General features: G+C 32.7%; 1 protein-coding gene across 1 annotated transcript in view; it reads left to right on the plus strand.

Moving 5' to 3' along the window:
* COL1A2 (collagen type I alpha 2 chain) overlaps positions 1-22,933 on the plus strand; it is a 32,633-nt gene that overhangs the window by 4,005 nt on the left and 5,695 nt on the right. Inside the window, exons 8-45 of the mRNA XM_053714059.1 lie at positions 457-510; positions 1,115-1,168; positions 2,114-2,158; positions 2,744-2,797; positions 3,394-3,438; positions 3,968-4,021; positions 6,014-6,112; positions 6,200-6,244; positions 6,339-6,437; positions 6,586-6,639; positions 6,728-6,835; positions 7,680-7,733; positions 7,820-7,918; positions 8,422-8,475; positions 9,062-9,160; positions 9,456-9,509; positions 9,919-9,972; positions 10,078-10,131; positions 10,459-10,512; positions 11,307-11,351; positions 11,996-12,094; positions 12,227-12,334; positions 13,979-14,032; positions 15,255-15,308; positions 16,345-16,398; positions 16,537-16,590; positions 16,685-16,792; positions 17,083-17,136; positions 17,257-17,310; positions 18,786-18,947; positions 19,753-19,860; positions 20,395-20,502; positions 20,830-20,883; positions 21,231-21,338; positions 21,428-21,481; positions 21,610-21,717; positions 22,159-22,212; positions 22,687-22,794. Coding sequence (XP_053570034.1) covers positions 457-510; positions 1,115-1,168; positions 2,114-2,158; positions 2,744-2,797; positions 3,394-3,438; positions 3,968-4,021; positions 6,014-6,112; positions 6,200-6,244; positions 6,339-6,437; positions 6,586-6,639; positions 6,728-6,835; positions 7,680-7,733; positions 7,820-7,918; positions 8,422-8,475; positions 9,062-9,160; positions 9,456-9,509; positions 9,919-9,972; positions 10,078-10,131; positions 10,459-10,512; positions 11,307-11,351; positions 11,996-12,094; positions 12,227-12,334; positions 13,979-14,032; positions 15,255-15,308; positions 16,345-16,398; positions 16,537-16,590; positions 16,685-16,792; positions 17,083-17,136; positions 17,257-17,310; positions 18,786-18,947; positions 19,753-19,860; positions 20,395-20,502; positions 20,830-20,883; positions 21,231-21,338; positions 21,428-21,481; positions 21,610-21,717; positions 22,159-22,212; positions 22,687-22,794 — 2,781 coding nt within the window. The remainder of the gene's footprint in view (positions 1-456; positions 511-1,114; positions 1,169-2,113; positions 2,159-2,743; positions 2,798-3,393; positions 3,439-3,967; positions 4,022-6,013; positions 6,113-6,199; positions 6,245-6,338; positions 6,438-6,585; positions 6,640-6,727; positions 6,836-7,679; positions 7,734-7,819; positions 7,919-8,421; positions 8,476-9,061; positions 9,161-9,455; positions 9,510-9,918; positions 9,973-10,077; positions 10,132-10,458; positions 10,513-11,306; positions 11,352-11,995; positions 12,095-12,226; positions 12,335-13,978; positions 14,033-15,254; positions 15,309-16,344; positions 16,399-16,536; positions 16,591-16,684; positions 16,793-17,082; positions 17,137-17,256; positions 17,311-18,785; positions 18,948-19,752; positions 19,861-20,394; positions 20,503-20,829; positions 20,884-21,230; positions 21,339-21,427; positions 21,482-21,609; positions 21,718-22,158; positions 22,213-22,686; positions 22,795-22,933) is intronic.

Consider the following 22,933-nt stretch of genomic DNA (forward strand, 5'->3'; position numbering starts at 1 on the left):
GTAATTGGGACACATCTAAATTGGCAATATTCAACTTGCCATTTCCGATAAATTGACAAGTTATTCCCCAATAAGCATGATGGAAGTATCTTTGCAACTCCTTATTGAGTTGACAGTTCAGATACAGCTACAAGTTAATCTTTCATTTTCAGTTTCTGGTTTTACATTTTATTGCTTTTTAAGTAATATTATCTGCTACAGCTATTGGTTGGATTAAGTCTGGTCAGGTTTATTACTAATGAAGATTTTACTAAAATGACGCTAATGCAATTAGACAAACCTGGCCATGTTGAGTGAGTATGAAGATCATGCTTTAAACTCAGTGATTCCTGTCTCACTAGTCTTACATTATCTATTTAACAACAGGTAGATGCGTCAGAATGTCTCTGTCATTTATCAATTACCTTTGATTGAATCCCAACTATATTATACATTTTAAAAAAATGTTTCTTTTAGGGTGCTCGTGGTTTCCCTGGAACTCCTGGTCTCCCTGGATTTAAAGGAATTAGAGTAAGTTTTTTATTATTTGTATCTGATATTTATGTTTAATTTTATTATTAACATTTAAGTATTTTTGATTGATCAAGAACTGAAACCCTATACATATTTTATAAAATAATTTTTTTAATCAGATGTAATATATGAATAAGATGTGAGAAGATGCATACCTAAATAGTCACATTCAGTATCTCAACTCTTTATAGTCAGTCTCATATACACATTCACAATATTTAGTTGAGATCTACATGGCATAAAGTTATAATAAGCATATACGCAGCATTTTTATCATTCATTTTTCATGAACTGAATCACCATCTGTTAAATGGTGCTAAATGTTTAACTGTTTGAGTAGGAGCTGGAGAGAAAAATATGTCACAAAAACAAAATCTGATTTAATTGTATTGTTTTTTTTATTTTTACTTTTTAAATCTTCCATACGCAACATGAAGAGAGCTTGAGGAGTGCTTAGCAGACTAATTTGCTTTTAAATTGATATGTCCCCACATATAGGTAACATTACCTTTATGGACATAATTCACTTGTTAAACTTAAACACATTATATGATATTAGCAAAACAAATCTACTTTTTAATGAGGATATCTTTTTGTTTAGGGTCATGCTGGATCTGATGGTCAGAAGGGAGCTCCAGGTACCATAGGAAACAAGGTAAAAATTTAGTTCATATTCTGGTAATGTAATTCTGCTACAAGTAAAATGCACAGTGTCTTGCATCTTTTTATCTAACTTAGCAATGCCAAAATATAGTTTTATTGTTAACATTGTAAGAGCTTTAGATTAATATGCTAATTAAATATTTTAGGGATATATATATATATATATATATATATATATATATATAGCCAAAACTTCAGAGGAAGGGACGCTATCTTGTCCCGAAACGTCACTAATAAATTAATGTTGGATCTATAAACTGAAGTCCAGTGAGTGCTTCCTTTTACTCCGCATATATATATATATATATATATATATATATATATATATATATATATATAGTACATGACATGTCCAGAATAGGGTTTACTCCAAAACACTATTTACTTGGAGGAAAGTAATCAAATGCAATAACAAATAGCAACAACCCTAAACCTAATCCTTGAACCAATTCAATTTAGTTACATGTATAAAAAATAGAATTAAATGGGAAAAGTATTCAATGAATGTATAGTTCAGCTATACAGTAAAGAAAAATAGTATTTATTTTTGGACAAGTAGCAATGGAATTTACTGAGAGGATGAATATTCATTTGTACAGATATACTTGTTTTGAAATGAGTATCTATGTTTCTAAATATATAGTTTTTGTATGTTCCACCATTTTTTTCCTTAAACAATGGAACCACAAAGTATGAACTTAAAGTATGTTTGAATTAATTGTACATTTAATTTGTAGAATTTTACTTATGATATATATATATAATTATACTGAGAAGTTTGATCCATTTCAACATCAATGCTTTATAAAATCATTGCTTAAGTAATGTTGCAAAATATCTATGTAGTATTTAGTTTACACAAAAATGAGTTTGTAGAATTCAATTGAACTTTAATAAGTAACAAGATCTAATGAAAAGTATTTCCTGTTCTTGACAGGGAGAAAATGGCGCCAATGGTGAAAATGGATCTCCTGGTCAAGCTGTAAGTATTAGTCTTGTTTTTTTGTTTTGTTTCTCTTTTGTTGAGAAACATATCGCAAACTAGTTATTTTAGAATAGAATTAACTTTTTATGTACAGCTATTGCTCAGTAATGACACCATATTGCAGGGCTAATGAATGTTTTAGAGTATGTGCATCTTAACTGGCAATAGTTTCCTATTCTCTTGCTAGTGGCAGGGTGGCACCATCTTGGGCAAGCATGTTAAGGTTCCCCACCTTTGCTCTACAATCTTTATTGATGTTGGTTATACTAAAGTATCATATGTATTGTATGTGTATCCCTACTAGTCTTCATTAATTGATGTAGGACACCTTTTGGAGTCTGGAATACACATTTGACTATAGTGTGTCTTCCTGTTTCCAAAGGTATTACATTGTAAAACTTAATTTATAAAATACAAACGCAGAGCAACAGAGTGAGAGAGTGCTAATATAGTAAACCAAACAACCTATATCCTAGTAAATATTATAAAAGAATATATATTTTATGTAATTCCAAACCTATAGCAATACATTTTGTCCTACTGATATATATATATATATTCCTTATATTCTTATGTTTTTAGGGTGCTCGTGGCCTTCCTGGTGAGAGAGGACGCATTGGAGCTTCTGGCCCAGCTGTAAGTATATAAATGACTCAGTTCAGAACAAAATATTTGTATATGTCTTGAATTCATTAACAATGACAGATATAATTTTCATTGTTTTCAAATTTAGCTATGGTTAACGTTCCTCCTCATTTCCCATCTCTCCCTCACCCTTTATTCACTTCTTTCCTAGAATATAATTGGGTATAATTTTCAAAGATAATTCATACCTTTTTCTTTTGTCTAAAGAGGCATTGATAGCAGTTTTTTCCTCTCATGTATATAAAAGGAGGAATTGAATTAAAATATTTCTTCATAAAATGTTTAAGTAGAAGTTGCTTGAATGTTAATAAGAAAGAACAGGACATATATAATTGTGCACATTTATTTAATATGTTTATGGTGCACCCTGGCTGATTGGAAGAACAACTCCCACAGCTGTATTGGTTGACATAATCAAAATTTTATTGCATTTTAGAATAACTGCAATGCTGCCTTGTGATATCTCTAGCTTTTGAAACAAATGTTAAATCATGCAAGAAACGCAACGAGAATTCCAACCAGGAAGAGCTGCATTCTGTTAGAACTTTATTTCATACACGTCTCAAATACGTTTATTTTTACATTAGGGTTCCCGTGGAAGTGATGGCAGTTCTGGGCCTACTGGACCTGCTGTAAGTGCATTTTTCTTACCTAAACAATGCATGCTAATAACTCATCATATGCTAATACCTTGCCACATATTAGGCCAGTGTATAATATTCTTCTTTGTGTACCTCTATTTTATTTTTGCCTTCCATAGTTATGATATACATATCAACAAGTTGCATATATTTTATATTAGTTTCTTAAATTGGCATCTAATATTTGTACAATATGCTAATTAATTTTTTACATATCTCAAAATAACAAACCAATTTTCTACAATTTTTAAATAATGAATTTATTCATTTTTATATATATATGTGTGTGTGTATATACATATATGTATGTATATATATATATATATATATATATATATATACATATACATATACATATATATATAATATATTTATATATATATATATATATATATATTTAGTTTTATATATATATATATATATATATATATATATACACACACACACACATACATGTTTATTTTTTATTTATTTTAAGTAAGGAGAAAGTAACATTAGGTGATTTTCTATTGTTTTATAGGGTCCTATTGGCTCTGCTGGTGCCCCTGGCCTTCCCGGAGCTCCTGGTGCTAAGGTAAGTGTGCAAATTTAATTTAAAAACAGATTTAAAATTATTCAAATGTTACAGTGCTTCTATAATTGTTTAGTTGCTGAGCAAAATATATTAAAATTAAAATGTATAGTAGATTGATAATTATGTAAATACATGGTCTATGTAAAAGTTTGTAGGGATTTTTACCATTTTACAAAACATTTTTCTTTGCACTGTGTAAAATGAAGACAAACATTTGCTTAAAAAGATCATTATTATTCTTTAATAGTAGATCATCTTTGGTTGTCAAGGCTTATAGGTCAACCATAACCTAACCTGCAGGCATACTGCAACCCAAAAAATGTCAAGCACTCTGCTATCAATCTTAGTAATCTTCTTAATTGTAGGCTTATTTCAGTTGAATTCAGGTATCTATATTTATATAACTAAACCTCAGAGCCATTTTTCCATTTTTATTTTGCCTAAAGATATATTTTGAGCACCTTTGTATGAAAACAGCATTAAAGTAACTAACAATGATGTTTAAAAAGTATATTTTTTGCATTTTTTTTTAATTATCTTTATATATATATATATATATATATATATATATATATACATTTTGAAGTGTATTAATTTAAAGGGACAATATACACCAATTTTAATATAACTGCATGTAATAGACACTACTATAAAGAATAATATGCACAGATAATGAAATAAAAATCCAGTACAAAACTGTTTAAAAACTTACTTAGAAGCTCCCAGTTTAGCTCTGTTAAAAAGGTAGCTGGAACATCCACTAAAAGTGGTTGTATAGCAAAAAGAGCAGACACTCCCTCTCCCCCTTCCGCTGCATATGAAAAGACTATTTACAAGCTGGACTTTAGGGCTTGGTTAGGAGTCTGAAAATCAGCGCAATGTTATTTAAAAATAAGCAAAACTATACATTTTAAAAAAAACTGTATGGGCTATATAAATCATCTAAAAACTAATTATGCAAAGAAACATCTAGTGTATAATGTCCCTATAAACCAATCATCCCCTCCCTTCAATATGCATGTGACCTGCTCCTCATATAGGTTACGTATTGCATGTTTAGTGTGGGTGACATTATACAAGTGGTCACCAGCTTTGCCAGAGATAGGCAGAAGCCTCTTTTGCCAGGCAAAGACAGAGATGCATATTAAGAAAAAACATTACTTTTTCAAACTGATATGTGTGTGTCTTTAACTTGATAGTTGAATAGCAGTTTTTGAAATCTAAATTTTGGCATTTTTTTGAGTTTTTTTTTCCATGTGTATGTTAATGTTTTCATTAATTTTATAGTTAAGTCAGCTTAAATTAGTTCACACACACACACACACAGTATCATTTCAGCTATTATAGTATATTGAGGTTAAATCAAACATATCTAGCAAAGAAATGCCTGCATTTTCCCAAAACGTTGTGTTTACTCATGTGTAAAGCTAAATAATGTATCATATTTAGAAGTACATATAATTCATAACATCTTATGAATTCCTTTTATTTATTGGCTCTTTTTATGATTTAAAGGGACAGTCTACTTGAAAATTGTTATTGTTTAAAAAGATAGATAATCCCTTACCCATTCCCCAGTTTTATATAACCAACACTGTTATATTAATATACTTTTTACCTCTTTGATTACCTTGTATCTAAGCCTCTGCAGATTGCCCCCTTATCCCAGTTCTTTTGACAGACTTGCATTTTAGCCAATCTGTGCTGACTCATAAATAACTCCATGGGACTGAGCACAATGTTACCTATATGACACACATGAACTAGCACTGTATAATTGTGAAAAAGTGTCAACAAGCACTGAGATAAGATGCAGCCTTCAAGGGTTTAGAAATCAGATTGAGCCTACCTAGGTTTAGCTTTCAAAAAAGAATACAAAGAGAACAAAGAAAAGTTTATGATAAAAGTAAATTGGAAAGTTGTTTAAAATTGCATGCCCTATCTGAATCATTGAAGTTTAATTTTTAATTTACTGTCCCTTTAATCTTTCAGGGTGAAGTAGGAGGTGCTGGAAGCACTGGCCCATCTGGTGCTCAGGGTGGAAGAGGTGAACCTGGACCTCCAGGTGCACTTGGCCCTGTTGGCCCTGCTGTAAGTATGACCTGGTAACACTCTAACTCATAATATTATTGAACAAGTGAAGTATAAGTTAACAAATACCTCTTGATGATTTTCTAGGGCAATCCTGGTACTAATGGCATTGCTGGAGCTAAAGGTGCAGCTGTAAGTATAACAATTCTGATAACCAGATTCTCAACACAACAGTTACAAAACAGCAATATAAAAATGATAATATGTCATTCTTCCTTGATAACAGGGTCTCCCTGGTGTAGCTGGTGCTCCTGGCCTGCCTGGTCCACGTGGTATCCCAGGTCCCCCAGGTCCAGCTGGTTCTGCTGGTGCCAGAGGACTTGCAGTAAGTAAATTTGGGCACAATATTTTAGTTATGCAATAAAATAGTATTGTATATATAATGATATGAACTTTTTTTACTACAAATCCCATGAAAACACACTCTAATAAAGCATATTGTAACCATCATACCATTTATATTCTTGCAATAGGGTGAACCTGGTACAGCTGGTGGAAAAGGAGACACTGGAAGCAAAGGTGAACCTGTAAGTAGTATTTATTATTTTATTAATGCCTGTTTTATATTGTATATATATTTTCACATTATTAATATAATTTGTCTTTTGTCCAAAGGGTATCGCAGGTGCTCAAGGTTCTGCTGGCCCCTCTGGAGAGGAAGGAAAGAGAGGTCCCAATGGAGAAGCTGGATCATCTGGACCTGCTGGCAATGCTGGCATTAGAGTAAGTGTATTGTAAAAAATATAGTAATTCTTTATTATTTAATTTCAGTAGTAGACAATAAGGTTCACGTTTATAATCAAAAGTCTATTAACATCTGTGAGTTAAAAATGGTAATTTATGGTTTTAAAAAATCAAATGTTCCATACAGATATTTAGATGTTACATTTTATGTTCAAATCTTAGCATTTGTTCCATAGAAACATTTTAATTATAGATCAAATATCAAGGAGATACATTTGTAGTTGAGTTTAAAGGGCCATTACATTCAGTAGAATCACATAATTCTCACATGCATACAAGAAAGACAATACAATAGCACTTACTTATGTCATATGATTATTGGAATTTTTTTTGACAAATTTCAAAGTAAATTCACTTTTCCCCTGCCTCTGTATCATGTGACAGCCATCAGCTAATGACAAACGTATACATATATATATATATGTATATACTGTGAACTTTTGCATATGCTCAATAGGAGCTGGAGCCTCAGAAAGTGTTCATATAAAAAGATTATACACCTAATAGAAGTTAATTGAAAAGTTTAAAAACGTATTGCCCTCTCTGAATCAAGAATGTTTAATTTTAACTTTAGTGTCCCTTAAATAAACAAACATGCGCACATACCTGAAACTCCATACAAGCTGTAAAGAAATATAAAAATGTCTCTGCCATTATCAATATTACAGACATTGCACCTAACAAAATAAATATCGGAGTCTTAATGAATCAACAACCCAATGACATAGTATAGATACTTTTTAGGTAGCACTAAAATACATGAGTTTGCTTCCCTGCTAAATTTTAGAGCTCAATAATATGCTTTGTATTTCTGAAATTCTAGGGTGTCCCTGGAACTCGTGGTCTTCCTGGACCTGATGGCAGAGCTGGTGGAAGTGTAAGTAATACTTTAATGAATGATTAATGTTTATTGCTTTGATTACATTTGTGCAGCACTTTATAACCTGTGTATACTTTTATTAGGGCCCTGCTGGTAGCCGTGGTGCTTCTGGTCCCCCTGGTGCTAGAGGTCCCAATGGTGATGCTGGCCGCCCTGGAGAAGCCGGCCATCTTGGACAGAGAGTAAGTTTGAGTACTAAAATTCTTAGTATACTTTAAAAATGATGTAGCACTTTACATGATAAATTTTGTTTTGGTGGTCATTATGTAAGGCAATACCGACTTATTCATATTCTGAACAAGTATTGTTGAATCCACATTCCTGGAGCAACAATTTAGCCCTTCATTTTTCATGATTAAGGACACACTTCCTGAAATTATTTAGCTTGTGTCTCAACCATAGATTAATTTTGCAGCATTTTGACTTGTTATATGCACAACCTCAAAATAAACATTGCTGGTTGTATGACAAATGTAGTCTTTAATTGCCTACTAGACCTTTATCTCTATCCATTTCAATTACCAGCTAAACCTGAAGCAAATGCCTTATTTCTGCAACTGATGCATCCCTTATCTTTGCTATCTCAACTATGATATTGTTTTTTTAGTAGAGCAACTTAATGGTGCCCATCATACTTTTATTGTAACTTACATATGTTGATGAAGGTATGTTTTTTTTTTTCAAGGGTCTTCCTGGTTCCCCTGGCAATACTGGACCTGCAGGCAAAGAAGGCCCATCTGTAAGTAGTCCTAATAATATTTTGGTTTTTTTCTATATTACACTACATTCAAGCAAATTAACAAATTATTTAAGATGGATTAAATGCAAGGCACCTTCATGTGGATTTCTTGATTGTTTAGCTCACTTGGGAACCCTAGGCCAAGGCAGAGCCTTGTGTCTTCTAGCCAAGGACATCTTAGTTAACATAACCCAACCAATCTGAACAACTTCCACTATTACCTATATTTACTACACATTGTCTAGGTATAATGTATATGTTTACATGTATATGAATTTATGATGTCCTAAGCTAGGAGTATGGTGTTTTAGTTGGGTGGTAGGAACAGGGAGTGCTTGGGTGGATTTATAGAGGCCCCATTTTGTTATCTTGTTTAGACCCCTCTGTGGTGTAATGTGCCAGCCTTTTATTAATATTAATTACAAAGCTTAATTAGTGCACTCTACTCCATTACAATAAAGTTCCATCATACTAGAATATAAATCTACTTGATATGAGAAATAAGTATTGCACTTGCCGTTATAGGGCTTAATTATGTCTATGTTTTTAAATTAACAAATACAATAAATACTATTTTTTTTCAAAGGGCCCACAAGGTATTGAGGGTCGTACTGGTGCATCTGGCCCATCTGGTGCAAGAGGAGAACCCGGCAGCATTGGATTCCCTGGACCCAAGGGTCCAAATGTAAGTACTGGATAGAGCACTATTCTCAAGATTTAAAAGAAACGTGGAACCAATTGAGTGTGCACAGTATAACATGACATAAAAGTCAGTGAGGTGGAGAAAGCAGAAGCAATTCCTAGTATTTCGCAAAGCTATCTTTAGTATAAACTATATGTTCAATTTCATACTTTCTAAATAATTTTAGCTTTTGTACTCTTTTGTATACATTTTAAAATTATGTTAAATCTAGCACAAATATAATGTATAGTATGCTACAAAAAAGTGTGATTGATAATATATTTACACATCTTTTAAGGGTGAACCTGGCAAAAATGGAGACAAAGGTAGTCAAGGACCTTCTGGCAACAGGGTAAGTACAAAATAGCCACATTACATGTTTTTATAGCTTGAACAAAAATAATAAAAACAGTTAAGTAAACTTTCGAGTGGTAGAATAAAAATCAATGAAAACTATGGTGAACTAGAACCAGTGAAACTTTAGAAGAATATTGTTTCTTTAGGAGGAATAAAATTGTTCTATGTTATTAAATTTTATTGAGAATCCCTACAACAATACTTAGAAGTTGGTGGGATTTAGAAACCCAACAGGAAATGGATTACCGACTCACACACCCCAGATGTAGGGTCTCTTGTCTTTTATTTTATATATATATATGTATATTATCTTTTCTAAGTCTTCCATGTAATATTTCATATTAAATATTTGATACATTTATGAATTTATTGATAGTAATCTATACTTTTACATCCCCTTTCAGGGTGCTCCTGGTACAGATGGTAACAATGGTGCTCAGGGTCCCCCAGGTCTTGTTGTAAGTTGAAATCTTTTTTCTATTACCTTATAAGAGTAAATTAAAACTATCAATTGGGTGGATGTGATTGAATATTAATGTTTTTGTTTGCTGTGGAATATCTAGGGTTCTCAAGGAGAGAAGGGTGAACAAGGTCCATCTGGTGCCCCAGGTTTCCAGGTAAGACTTTGTATACAACCCTTAATGCACCGACGCCTTAGCTGTTGCAATAGGATTTAGTAAATACATATGGTAAATATAAATTATTTAGAGTTAGTCTATTGAATTACCTTCTTGATAGGAAACTATTTTCAAATATATATATATATTTATAGTAGGGATCACTATAATATTTATTTAACCTTTTATTTTTAACAAATTATGTTGAATAAACTTTATTTAAATGACAAATAGTACTTTCGTTAACTAAATTTCATATTGTAATCTAATTTAAAAATGTTCTAAAGGATAACTCATTTTTGCAAATCATCTTTTAATTTAAAATAGGGTCTTCCAGGACCCGGAGGTGCCGTCGGAGAAGTTGGCAAACCCGGAGACAGAGTATGTATTTCAATTACTGGGCAGAAAATAAAAATGATGTAGTTATTTTAGATATCTAGATGCTTTCTATAAATGAGTGCTTGTAATTAAAGCATACCATTAGTAAAGCTTCACTTTTTTGTGAGTTATTGTATCACTGTATTATAGTATACATACTGCCCTAACTAGAAGCTTATTATTATTATTATTTTACAGTATGCTTTGTAGAGCTAATAATTTAGATTATTAAATTAGTTTAATAAAAATGTAACATCTCACTGACACCGATTTAGAAATACTACTACCCAAGTGAGTGTCTCCCTATCTTACCAGGTGGAATTACATGTGAAATATATAATACAATTCTGTGTGTATTTTGGAAGTCTTTATGCATAATATGAGACAATACATATTTGATAATAAAGACATAGGGCTCGATATATTATAGTGAATCATGTCCGCTCGGCATCGCTAAATGCAGACAGCATACACTGTTCGCTTTTATCATTGCGCAAGCATTTCACCAGAAATGCTTGTGCATTGCCGCCCCCTGCTCACTGGCGGCCAAACCGGCCGCTAGTAGGGGCTGTAAATCATCCCGATCGGAATGGGATAATTTCAATCTGCCACCTTTTAGATGGTGGAGAGGTTAAGAAGCAGCAGTTTTATGACCATTGCTGGGCCTCCGAAGCAGCATCCGGGGCTTGATAAATGGAGCCCATAGACTAACTATTGTATGCTATAAAGAATACATTTGTTTATTAATGTTTTCAGAGATTTCAGTTGAGTACATTTTTTTTTTTTGCCTTTCCTAGGGTGCCCCTGGTGACTTTGGTCCTTCTGGTGTTGCTGGTCCTAGAGTGAGTATAAAATAAAAACTCATCTAATGAATAAGCTAACAAACATTTACAGACAAGGCCATTATTTTTCTAAACACTAAGAACATGTGTTTCTTCTGTAAAGATAATGTCACATTTAAGGACAAACATTTTAAATTAATTTAAAGAGACATTAACCGCAGAATGCAATTCCCTATACCATATTTAATCAAGGAAAATAAAACAACATTGACATATACATTCATCATTTATTTTGCCTGTGTTTGTTGTAACATACCTCTGAAAAGTAACCTTCCAACAACAAAGGAGACAGGGAACATAAACTCAACTAGGGTCTTCAAGTGGGTGTACCTTGAACTGTTCTTGATTTGCAAAACCGTGTAAATTGTGTTAACTAAATGACAGTTTTAAATTATTTTATGTCTTTTACATATAAATCTACAATATAGTCCTTAATTGCTGAAATATGCTATGGATATAGTGTCCCATTAAATCTTATTTAGAACGTTTTTCAAATGTCACATACCAACATCACTTTATATATTAATACACTTAAAACATGCACACCAGCACCTAACACCTTTTTCATACATATTTGAAATGCATAGATGTGGCTAAGATTGACTTTGTTCCCAATTTTGTTAAATGTGTTCTTTTCTTTATAGGGTGAGCGTGGTGCCCCTGGTGAAAATGGTCAATTAGGCCCAGCAGGATCTCTTGGAGCTCGTGGCCCCACTGGAGCACCTGGCACTGATGGCAACAAGGTAAGTCTTATGTACCCATAAGTTATGATTACTTATTGGATTAAAAATGCCATATACAAATATACAGCAAGCCATGGCATTATTACATTAAGATGATCTTTGTCAACTAAGCAACTGATCTTCTGCCTCTAGGGAGAACCTGGTGCTGCTGGCTTGAATGGCGGCCTTGGACCATCTGGCCCTGGTGGAATCCCAGGAGAGAGAGGTACTGCAGGTACTCCTGGTGGTAAAGGTGAAAAGGTAAATGCAAATTTAAAAATCCCCTTTGGATTCTAAGCTGCACAATATACAATAGTATTATCTGTAGTATGAAATAAAAGATATGCATTTGTTGTATGAGTAAAAGAGCATCCTACTAAAAAAATGCATGCCCTTATTCATTAGAGTATGTATTTTTTGCATAACTGACTCTAGTTTACTATGTGTCACCCCTGCCATTGGGTTAAACACACAGATAAAGTCCCACTTGGAACCTGTTAGCATTTCTAAAACCTTTTGTGAAATGGATGTTGATTGGCGGCCACATGTGACTGCCTCTCTTGACTGGTTCAGTGGCTGCAATGCTTGTTGCCTGAGCGTGTCTTTACATTTGTGTTTAACCACGTTGATCTTAAGATCTTTGATCTGGTGAGATTATCTTTACCAGTCTCGTCACTTCAGTGAGGTCTCTAAAATAATTTTAGAAAGGTAAATAGCTTAAATACTGTTTATCTCACTCTGCTGGGATTTGGATCTGGAGGGACACATGCATAGCAATATAAAGCTAAAAAATAGCCCAAAATATTTTGCAAAGTTTCTCTCCGTGTCAGCAAGCTTTTGTTCCTCAGGCTCATAGTTTGCCAGTAATGCAAAAATGACATGCTCTAACAAAATATATTGTAATGCTCTAACAAAATATATTGTATAAGTGTACATAAATATATACAATTTCATATAAAAACATATATCACACATGATTGGCCTCTTGACTATAGGTCCCAGTAGTCCAGCTCAAATTGAGGATAACAGTCCCACAGTTCCCCAGTATTTACTGCTATGATAAATCTACTTCCATAAATAAAATGCATATTGTTGCCCCAGGTTGTCATGTTGCAGGAGTAAAAGGGATTTCTGCAGAAGTGTAGAATCCCTTTTCCACCTTGAATGTGGCCACCTGGGGTAGTATTCATGGTCTTCTCAGTGGATCTGCATGGCACTGTTCAGGTCCAATGCTATAACATAAGGTTTACTGCAAAATTTGAATATATTATTACAGATATAAATGTTCAGCCCAGGTGTTGCCTCCGAAGCTATAGCCCTTATATTAAAATATTGTTCTTGGCTGTCAGAGAGAGTAGAATGTATTGCTATATTTATTGCATTGTAGTCTTATCTGGCACCAAAGCTTATTTATAATAATCATGTTGTGTAGTTTCCTGACTAGTATTTAAAGGGATAGAAACGTCAAAATGAACTTGTATTATTCAGATAGAGCATGTAATTTTAAGACACATTTAAATTTGCTTCTGTACTCTCTTGGTATCCTTTATTGAAAATAATATGTACATGCCCTACACTAATGGGAGCTAGCTGGTAATTGGTGGCTTGACACATTGGTTTCTTGTCATTGACTTACCAAATATGTTCAGCTATCTCCCAGCAGTGCATTACTGATATGAAGCTGACTTTAACTATGTGTTTAATTCATTGTGCAGGAGTTAAACACACAGTTATACAATGCAATAATAAAATGATTTAACGTTAAAAAGCATTTTCTTTTTCACTTATATTTTTTTTTTAGGCATTTCGTAACAGTACGTTTGCCATGTTAAACTAAAACTGTAATGCAAGTTTAAAATGGCTTATTCCATGATCATTATAAGAAGTTACTTTGCTTTTTTGTAGGGTGATGCTGGTAATTCCGGAGATTATGGAAGCCCAGGAAGAGATGGTGCCCGTGTAAGTATTTTCAAATTATTCCTTTCTTGCTATTAAAAAAGTACATTGTAAGAAAACGTGTCTATTATACATAGGAAAAAAACACGATTTAACATTTTTCTTTTTTTGCATTTAAAAGTTAAGTAAAGTTGAATAAAAATGGAACTAGTAGGAAATCTATGCTGTATTTCTTACTGGTTGATAAGGGCAGCTTCCACAGCTGCATGCTGAAAGGGTGTCAGAACATCATACATCACAAATTAAACAAAGAATTAAACCACCTATTATTTTAGGTTAAACAGGAAACACCATCTATCATTTTAGGTTGTTTTGATTAAACAAATAAATAATTAAAATGGCACCACCCATCAATAGTATTCTTATAATTAACTCATTCACATCTTTTATCTAAATTGTGGTCTTGTGTAATGTATTTTGACATTAGCGAGATATTTTGACCTAGAGTGCATAAAGCTTCTCCAATACACCCAAGGTGTTAAGCATCAAAGAGTCCAACCAGCTATTGATGATGCTGGTCCAGATGTCAATTAATATTATTGTATTTTCATGAGGGTTACTTTATAATAACTTACCACCTGGACATATATATATATATATATATATATATATGTGGTATATATATATATATATATATGTCAAAACGTTCTGGGCTGTGTTGACATATATTTCCCATTTAACATGGTCTAACGTTCTCTAAGCTTCTCATAGTGCACATATAGGGAGCCAATAAGCATAACTCATGTGATGAACCCAAAGCCCCTGAACCAACCAGAGAGAATGTAGCATTAACAACAAATTAAGACTTTAGCCTATGACGCACAAAATAGCATGGTCCTCAAATAAATGAAGGCTCTTACATTTATAGATGCCCATTAAATGAAACTTAGCTATGTTTTACATAATATGGATAGAGTAATGCAGTTTGCATTTTTTATACTACAGCATTACTATTTTATTAATTTCTGTCATGTAGCTTTAGCAACAGTCTAGTGGTCTTTGGCCAACTGCAAGACACTTATATGTAGTAAAGTGGTACCTAGATGAGAAATAATAATAATACATAATAAAATGTATTCTCCAGTTTACACAAATGTGTTTTATGCACAAAACTGTAATACATTTTGCATTTCTCCCATGACTCATAGTTTTATTTAGTACCAAAATATTACTGTGTTATATATTATTATCATCATCCTTATATGATTTTTTTGTTTGCCTTTAGGGTCCTGCTGGTGCTGCTGGTGCTCCTGGCCCTGCTGGTGGTCCTGGTGACAGGGTAATCATACTGTCTCTTATATTGTTATCATTTAGACACGATTATACATGAAACAACATATTATATAACTTGCTATTATTCTTGGCAAAATATAAAGATGAAAACTATGCTAGTTTATATCTGAAATTACTATTATCACTTAAAGGAACAGTCAAAATTAAACTTTCATGATTCAGATAGAGCAGGCAATTTTAAGCAATTTTCTAATTTACTCCTATTATCAAATTTACTTTTTTCTCTTGATATCTTTATTTGAATGTAAGCTTAGGAGCCAGACCATTTTTGGTTCAGCACCTGGGTAGTGCTTGCTGATTAGTGGCTAGATTTAGACACCAATCAGAAAGTGCTACACAGGTTCTGAACCAAAAATAGGATGGCTCCTATGCTTACTTTCTTGCTTTTTCAAATAGATACCAAGAGAACAAAGAAAATTTGATAATAGGAGTACATTCGAAAGTTGCTTAAAATTGCATGCTCTATCTGAGTCACGAAAGTTTAATTTTGACTAATAGCCAAGACAAAATACAATAAAATATTAATAAGAATAACATTCAAATTAATTATAAAAAGTATCAGAACCCTGAAGAAATCTTTAATCTTTTTAAGCCTTCCCTAAAAATAAAAAGGATTAGAGACTCCTTTTTGTTACAAATATACTGCAGACTAAACAAGTTATAAAACATATGACACATAATGCAAAGCCCTTTTACTTCTTTTTTTATTGCTGTATATATTAAACTCATTTTTAATCACTGAAGATACTAAACTAAAAACTGTATTAGTCTCTGTGTTTACCATTCTTGATGAGCAACCATGCAGTTTGGATTTTTAGAGGCCACTTTTTTAATGTAATATATCACTTACCAGTTTATAACAATCCATATTCATATCTCATTGTATTTTTTATTGGAGTTGTAAATGTACTATTCTTACATATCTACAGTAAGAATAATACAACTTACAAATACTTTTTAAGCAATATAATTAGGTATTGTTTTGATCATGATCACTAAATATTTGTTTTTTAATATTATAGGGTGAATCTGGTCCTTCTGGCCCATCTGGAATTGCAGGTCCTCGTGGTACTCCTGTAAGTAGTATCTCAGAATTATTTACATATTATTATTATCATTTATTTGTATAGCACTGCAAACTAGATTATTCATCTGACAGGTTATGAGGACAAAAAAAATAATGGCAGATCTTTATAATTTCCTACTACTTCTAGGGTGAACGTGGTGAAGCTGGTCCAGCTGGAACCACTGGATTTGGAGGCCCTCCTGTAAGTAAGCTCTTACTTTGTAAGTGCAACTGAAAAGAAGTCCAAATCATTTGAGCTGAGTAATAATCAAATGTTATATGTGTTGCCTTACTAGGGTGCTGCTGGCCAAACTGGTCTTAAGGGAGAAAGAGGTCCTAAAGGACCTAAAGGAGAAGTTGGATCATCAGGTGCTGTTGGCGCAGTTGGTTCTTCCGGTCCTGCTGTAAGTACCACGATTTAATGATAAGTACTTTTACTTTGGCATTCAATGAGAACCAACAATCATTAATCTTTTTTTGTACTAATTGGTAGATTGAAATAAATAAATATTTGGTGATTTCTTTTGAAGCCTTATATTAAGGACATATGCAAACTCAAATTAAAATACATTCATTTTAGAATGAGATTCATCTTTAATTGGCAAACACATTATATATCTAATTAAAGCTAACAAAATTAAATTTGTGAACGGATCTCTTTTAAATAAGTACATCTTTGTTTTTTCTTTTTTAGGGTCCAAATGGTCCCGCTGGATCTCCAGGTGCCCGTGGTGATGCTGGTCCCTCTGTAAGTTAAAAGAATATATAACAACTTCAATTGCGTTCATATAAATATATTAAATTATAACTAAATATTAAATTACATGCTTAGAATTTGTCATTTATTTTTCTCTTCTTTAATTTTCAGGGTATGACTGGTTTCCCTGGACCCGCTGGTAGAGCTGGAACACCTGGCCCTGCTGTAAGTTACAGTTGGTACTTAATATCAACAGCATTAATTTATGAATCTTTGTTTAAATGCTTCAGAAGATAAAAGGATAAATATCAAAGCAATAATAATTAGGATATATTTATCATAATGGTGCAATAATTATGTACATTATTCAATGAAGTCTGTCCATAAACATGTTTAATGTATCATGCACTAATTAATAACCTTGTATATGAAGTTATTTATTGTAAATACAATAAATAGTGGCTATTTTTTCATTTAAAATTACTCTTGTGCTATGAGCAGTTACATGCTTTCCATTATGACAGACTTATTATTATTATTATTATTCATTATTTTATTACTATTTTTTATATATTATTTTTAACTTTTGTGATTTATTAATAAAGTTTGTCATTTTGAATGATGGTGCTTCTTATTTATTCTAATAGGTGTGGGATTTCAGTTAGTTGGTGAATTTTAATTTCTACCACTTCTGTCCCCCTAATTATTACATTTTAGGGAGAGTCTAGTAATAGCACAATCTCTATTCGGAGTTTTACCTTCCACTTTAAAGCAACATGAAACACAATTTTTTCTTTCATGATTTAGAAAGAGCATGCAATTTTAAACAACTTTCTAATTTCTATTATCTAATTTGCTCAATTCTCTTGCTATTTTCTTTGTTGAAAAACATATCTAGATAGGCTTAGTAGCTGCTGATTGGTGGCTGCACATAGATGCCTCGTGTGATTGGCTCACCCATGTGCATTGCTATTTCTTCAACAAAGTATATCTAAAGAATGAAGCAAATTAAATAATAGAAGTAAATTGGAATGTTGTTTAAAATTGTATTCTCTATCTCAATCATGAAAGAAAAATTTTGGGTTTCATGTCCCTTTAAGTTTCTTGTAGGCTGCTTTTAATATGTTCCAAAGTTTCAGTTAAACTACATCTTCTAGTGCTAAAGATGATTTGCTACACAGAATTCAAACCTCAAACTCAACTGTAGATTGGATAAAATTGTTCAGTATGTAGGAGCAGGATGAAATGTAAACTAAATAAATATGCATTTAGATGTATAAGAAAAACACAATAAAAAATGTGGAAAGAAATCATAAAAAGTAGAATGGACAAAATTTCCTTGGAGATAATATTTTTTCGCAAGGAAAGTTTATTTCATTACATGTAGCGGATAAATAATGTGGAAAGGAATGTGTAGAAAAAGCAGAACAGAGCTGTGTCAAAAGTATAGGAGGTTCCATGTACATTATTTGATATATTTCCAATTATGATAAATTGTAGGTCAAAAAATGAATTCTTCAACCTAAGCTTCTAAGTTTACAAATATATTGACAGTTACACCAGAAAACAGACATGGCTACAAGGCTTACTAATACTATGCAGCAATCTTTGCACTGTGGCTAAATGTTTTCCTGCCTGATTGTGAGTTGCATGTTATATTTTACATTGATTAAATAATTTATCTTGTTGATTGTTATCAGGGTATCAATGGTCCTCAAGGTCCTACAGGTCCCCCAGGCAAAGATGGAGCAAGAGGTCCCCGTGGTGATGCTGGTCCAGTCGGTCGTCCTGGTGAATCAGGCCAGGCTGGCCCACAAGGTCTTATTGGAGATAAAGGTCCATCTGGTGAATCTGGCCCTGCTGTAAGTCTTTATATAATGTTTTAAGAAACTGAAGATCATATTGAACATGTCACAACAATATAGATTTAAACAAAAGGTGAAACATTAAAATAACCATAACAAACAGCACATCATTCTAGTATACCACATGTATCTACTCTGGTTTTGTGGGGATGTCTTTATTTTACTGGTGGAATACAACTATAATATACACCATTTTAAAACATAAGGTGGTTGCAAATAAAACCAGAATACTCATTCAATCCTATATTTCTACCAGTACTGTAGGTTAAAGTAATATCTACCTTTTCTGATACCTACCTGCCATTCTAGATTCTTTTTTTTTTTACCAAAAAAAATGCTACTCAACACCTTGATCTATTTGAAGGCCTCTATCATATCATCAATCTCTCCTCTTCCTTCCAAGCTATGCATATGTTTAAAAGCCTTTGGTTACAAGTTTTATTGTTTTAGACCATAGACCACCTTAGTAGCTTTCCAGTAAACTGTTTAAAGTTTACTTACATACCACCTAAAATACAGATTTGTAGTGGTACTATCCCCCTTTTTTCTGGTGGAAATGTACAGTATATTCCTTTACATGCTGTTCTGCTGGTTTTTCCTGCTGCATTACTGCATTGTCCACCTGCTGTTAAATCATTAGAAATATTCATTCTGAAGCATTTTTCCTCTTTCCTTTTTTTAATAAATGAATTACTGACTCATAGCATTATGAAGAAATACAACTTACAGGGTGCTGTTCTTATTGAAATAAAAGCAGAATGCATTTGATAAAACATTCTTGTTTGATGTTTCTTTATTTTAGGGATCTCCAGGCACTGCCGGTCCTTCTGGTGTTCTTGGGGCTCGGGGTATTTTAGGTCTTCCTGGATCAAGAGGTGAACGTGGTCTGCCCGGTGGTTCTGGTTCAAATGTAAGTACAGAACAGAATACAAGAACAACAAAAAAAAACATAACATGTGTCAAAACAAAACAAATGCTAAACAAAATATACATAAACATATAAAGAAAACTTGCAAATCTGTTCTTTAAATAGACTTTCATTTTAAAATTGTTATTCTTAATTTACAATTGATGGATTATTACTTTAATAGCTGCTACATTAATCAAGAAGTATAACTTATTTATATATCCTAAGAGACATTTGTTATTAGCTTTTATAAATGGTAGAGAAGATTGGATATTGTTTTAATATATTACCAATATCACTTCTACCGAAATATAGTATACAGAGAATTATCATGGATGAGCTTATTGTGTACCTCATTGTATCAGTTAATCAATTTTAGCCATTTTGTAAATATCAGTTATAATTTTTTTTGTAAGTTTAATAAAGCAAAGCTTTGTATAGGCTAATGAAAGAAGATAGATCATGGTCTGATCCAAATATTATCAAAAAGGGCCCATAATGACACTGAGTTAAACATTTGCTTTTGCCCATTTATAGGGTGAGCCTGGTCCCTCTGGTCCTTCTGGTTCTGCTGGTGCACGTGGTCCCTCAGGTCCTGTAGGCTCTCCTGGACCATCTGGTGCCCATGGTGAAGCTGGTCGTGATGTAAGTTAATATTTTACATGTGCTTAACATTATATGGAGTCAATGTTAGAAACCAATGACTGAAATAAAAATTGTGTCTCATTTTATATGCAATGTTTATTTTATATGACCATCTGATTAACATTTTGGGCTTGGATATTTGATATTTCTAAGACACATTGAAATAACTATGACTGGTTACATATGAATCATATTATTAATATTATTTATCACATTAGTCTAGTAAAATTCCCACACACATACATTTAGTGTACTATTACATGGTTTCTTCATATTTTTCTATATTGAAAGGATTTAATATATTATTTCTTTGTTGTTGTAACATAGGGACATCCTGGTAATGATGGTCCTCCTGGTCGTGATGGTCTTCCTGGTGCTAAGGTAACTATCCAGCCTCAATTGTCCTCTTATGATTGATTTATGGGGATTTCTATCAAGAAAATCCAAAATATTAACTTAAATACAAATCATATGGAATCTCAAAAATACATTTATTAATGTGTTTAATTTATTTTGGAACAAACGCATTACAGTTCTTCATAGATGTTAAAGAGCTTGCTATACAGTGTATAAATGATTGATTAACATGTTAATTGAATCTGTTTGTTAATTAAGATATTGAGTAGATGTAGATAACTGGGCATATTATCTTTGTTTCATTCCTTGCAATATAATTATTGTAACTTAGAATTTACAGCATAAGGAGTTACACCTATCTTGTTTTTTAGGGTGAGCGTGGTTACCCTGGTAATACTGGTCCTGCTGGAGGTGCTGGTGCTCCTGGTGCTCCTGGCACAGTTGGTCCAGCTGGAAAACAAGGAAGTCGTGGCGAGCCCGTAAGTTTAAAGATTTTATTTATGTTTTCTCCCAGATTGACATAATTTCACACGTTAAATTTATTTCTATTATTCTATATATATTTTAGGGTCCCGTTGGTTCTGCTGGATCTGTCGGACCTGCTGGCTCAAGAGGTCCTTCTGTAAGTAAAATTTATTATTTTCATATGGAAGTAACACATTGGGAATATCTCAATATAATATAAAAAAACTTATCTGGTAAACATGGTAGTACCAGTACTTTCAATTAACTTCCCTCTATTTCTAATAGGGCCCACAAGGTGTACGTGGTGACAAGGGTGAAGCTGGTGAGAAGGGAGGTAGAGGCTTGGATGGTCGCAAAGGACACAATGGCTTACAAGGACTTCCAGGTGCCTCTGTAAGTAGCACTTTGTCTATACATTTTTTATGAGATAGTAGATGAATCTTCTTAACTAGACGGTCATTCCATCACGTAAAAAAAGACTGAATGATCAGTATGCCACAAATAAAGAATCTAAAAAATGTGTGTAGTTATCAGATTTTTTACTTGTATATAATAACATTATATTGTTGTAAAAGATATTATTTTATTTTTTAAATAAAAATATAACTAAAGTATAAAATAAAGGGTACATCTTAAAATTAATTACATTTTATTTTTTTTACTGCCTATTAGATCTTTCCCAACAGTTTTGCTCTAGTTCTTAACATTTACAAACAAAATCTAATTTATATAGTATATTGCAAGATATATGCTTCTTCAGGTGATCTGTTGTCAGTCAACAAAGTTAATTTAATTTCAAGGTAAAGACTATATCTAAATCTTTTTTACAACTAGGGTACCCCAGGAGAAACAGGTCCTGCTGGTTCTGTTGGTCCATCTGGTCCTCGGGTATGTATACTTTTATTAATAATGCAGGTTGTCCTTGGTGCATGCTGGGGTTTCGTTCCTAAAGGAAATATTGCAAAAAAAATATGTTGTAAAATGAACATAATTGTATTATGTAAGTCAATGGGTTATGTTCCAGGGCCCACTCAAAATGTATATAATATAATATTTTATTAAATGTCTGAAATGCATGGTATGAATGTAAAAATTAATTTCTGTGATAAAATCTAAAACTATTAGCTATGTAGGTTTTCACACTGTGAATAAGTTTAAACGAGAGCCCACATAAAGTGCAAGATATCAATTTCTTACACACCACTTGTGGGAGTATTTTGTTAATGCTGTAAATGTCTTATTGTGAATCGGATTAAAATGAACCATTGTAAAATGAGGGATCCTTGTTCATACTTGAAAATGTAAAATTGTTATGATCTTTTCTTTCAATTATTAACTGTTATAACAACTGATACATTTTAGGGTCCAGCTGGTCCTTCTGGTCCTCCTGGTAAGGAAGGTCGTTCTGGACATGCTGGTCCTGTCGGTCCCGTTGGTCTTCGTGGTCCACCTGGTTTTACTGGTCCTGCTGTAAGTGTCATGATATATTACTACTACTAATAATAACAATAACATGCACATCCGCACAAATCCTAAAAAGGCCTTTATTTACTCTAGCTTGGTAAAGTACATGCAACATTTTGGCCCCTAGCCTTAGTCATTTAATGTC

The sequence above is a fragment of the Bombina bombina genome, chromosome 5 (assembly GCF_027579735.1).
Source record: "Bombina bombina isolate aBomBom1 chromosome 5, aBomBom1.pri, whole genome shotgun sequence".
Classification (NCBI taxonomy): domain Eukaryota; kingdom Metazoa; phylum Chordata; class Amphibia; order Anura; family Bombinatoridae; genus Bombina; species Bombina bombina.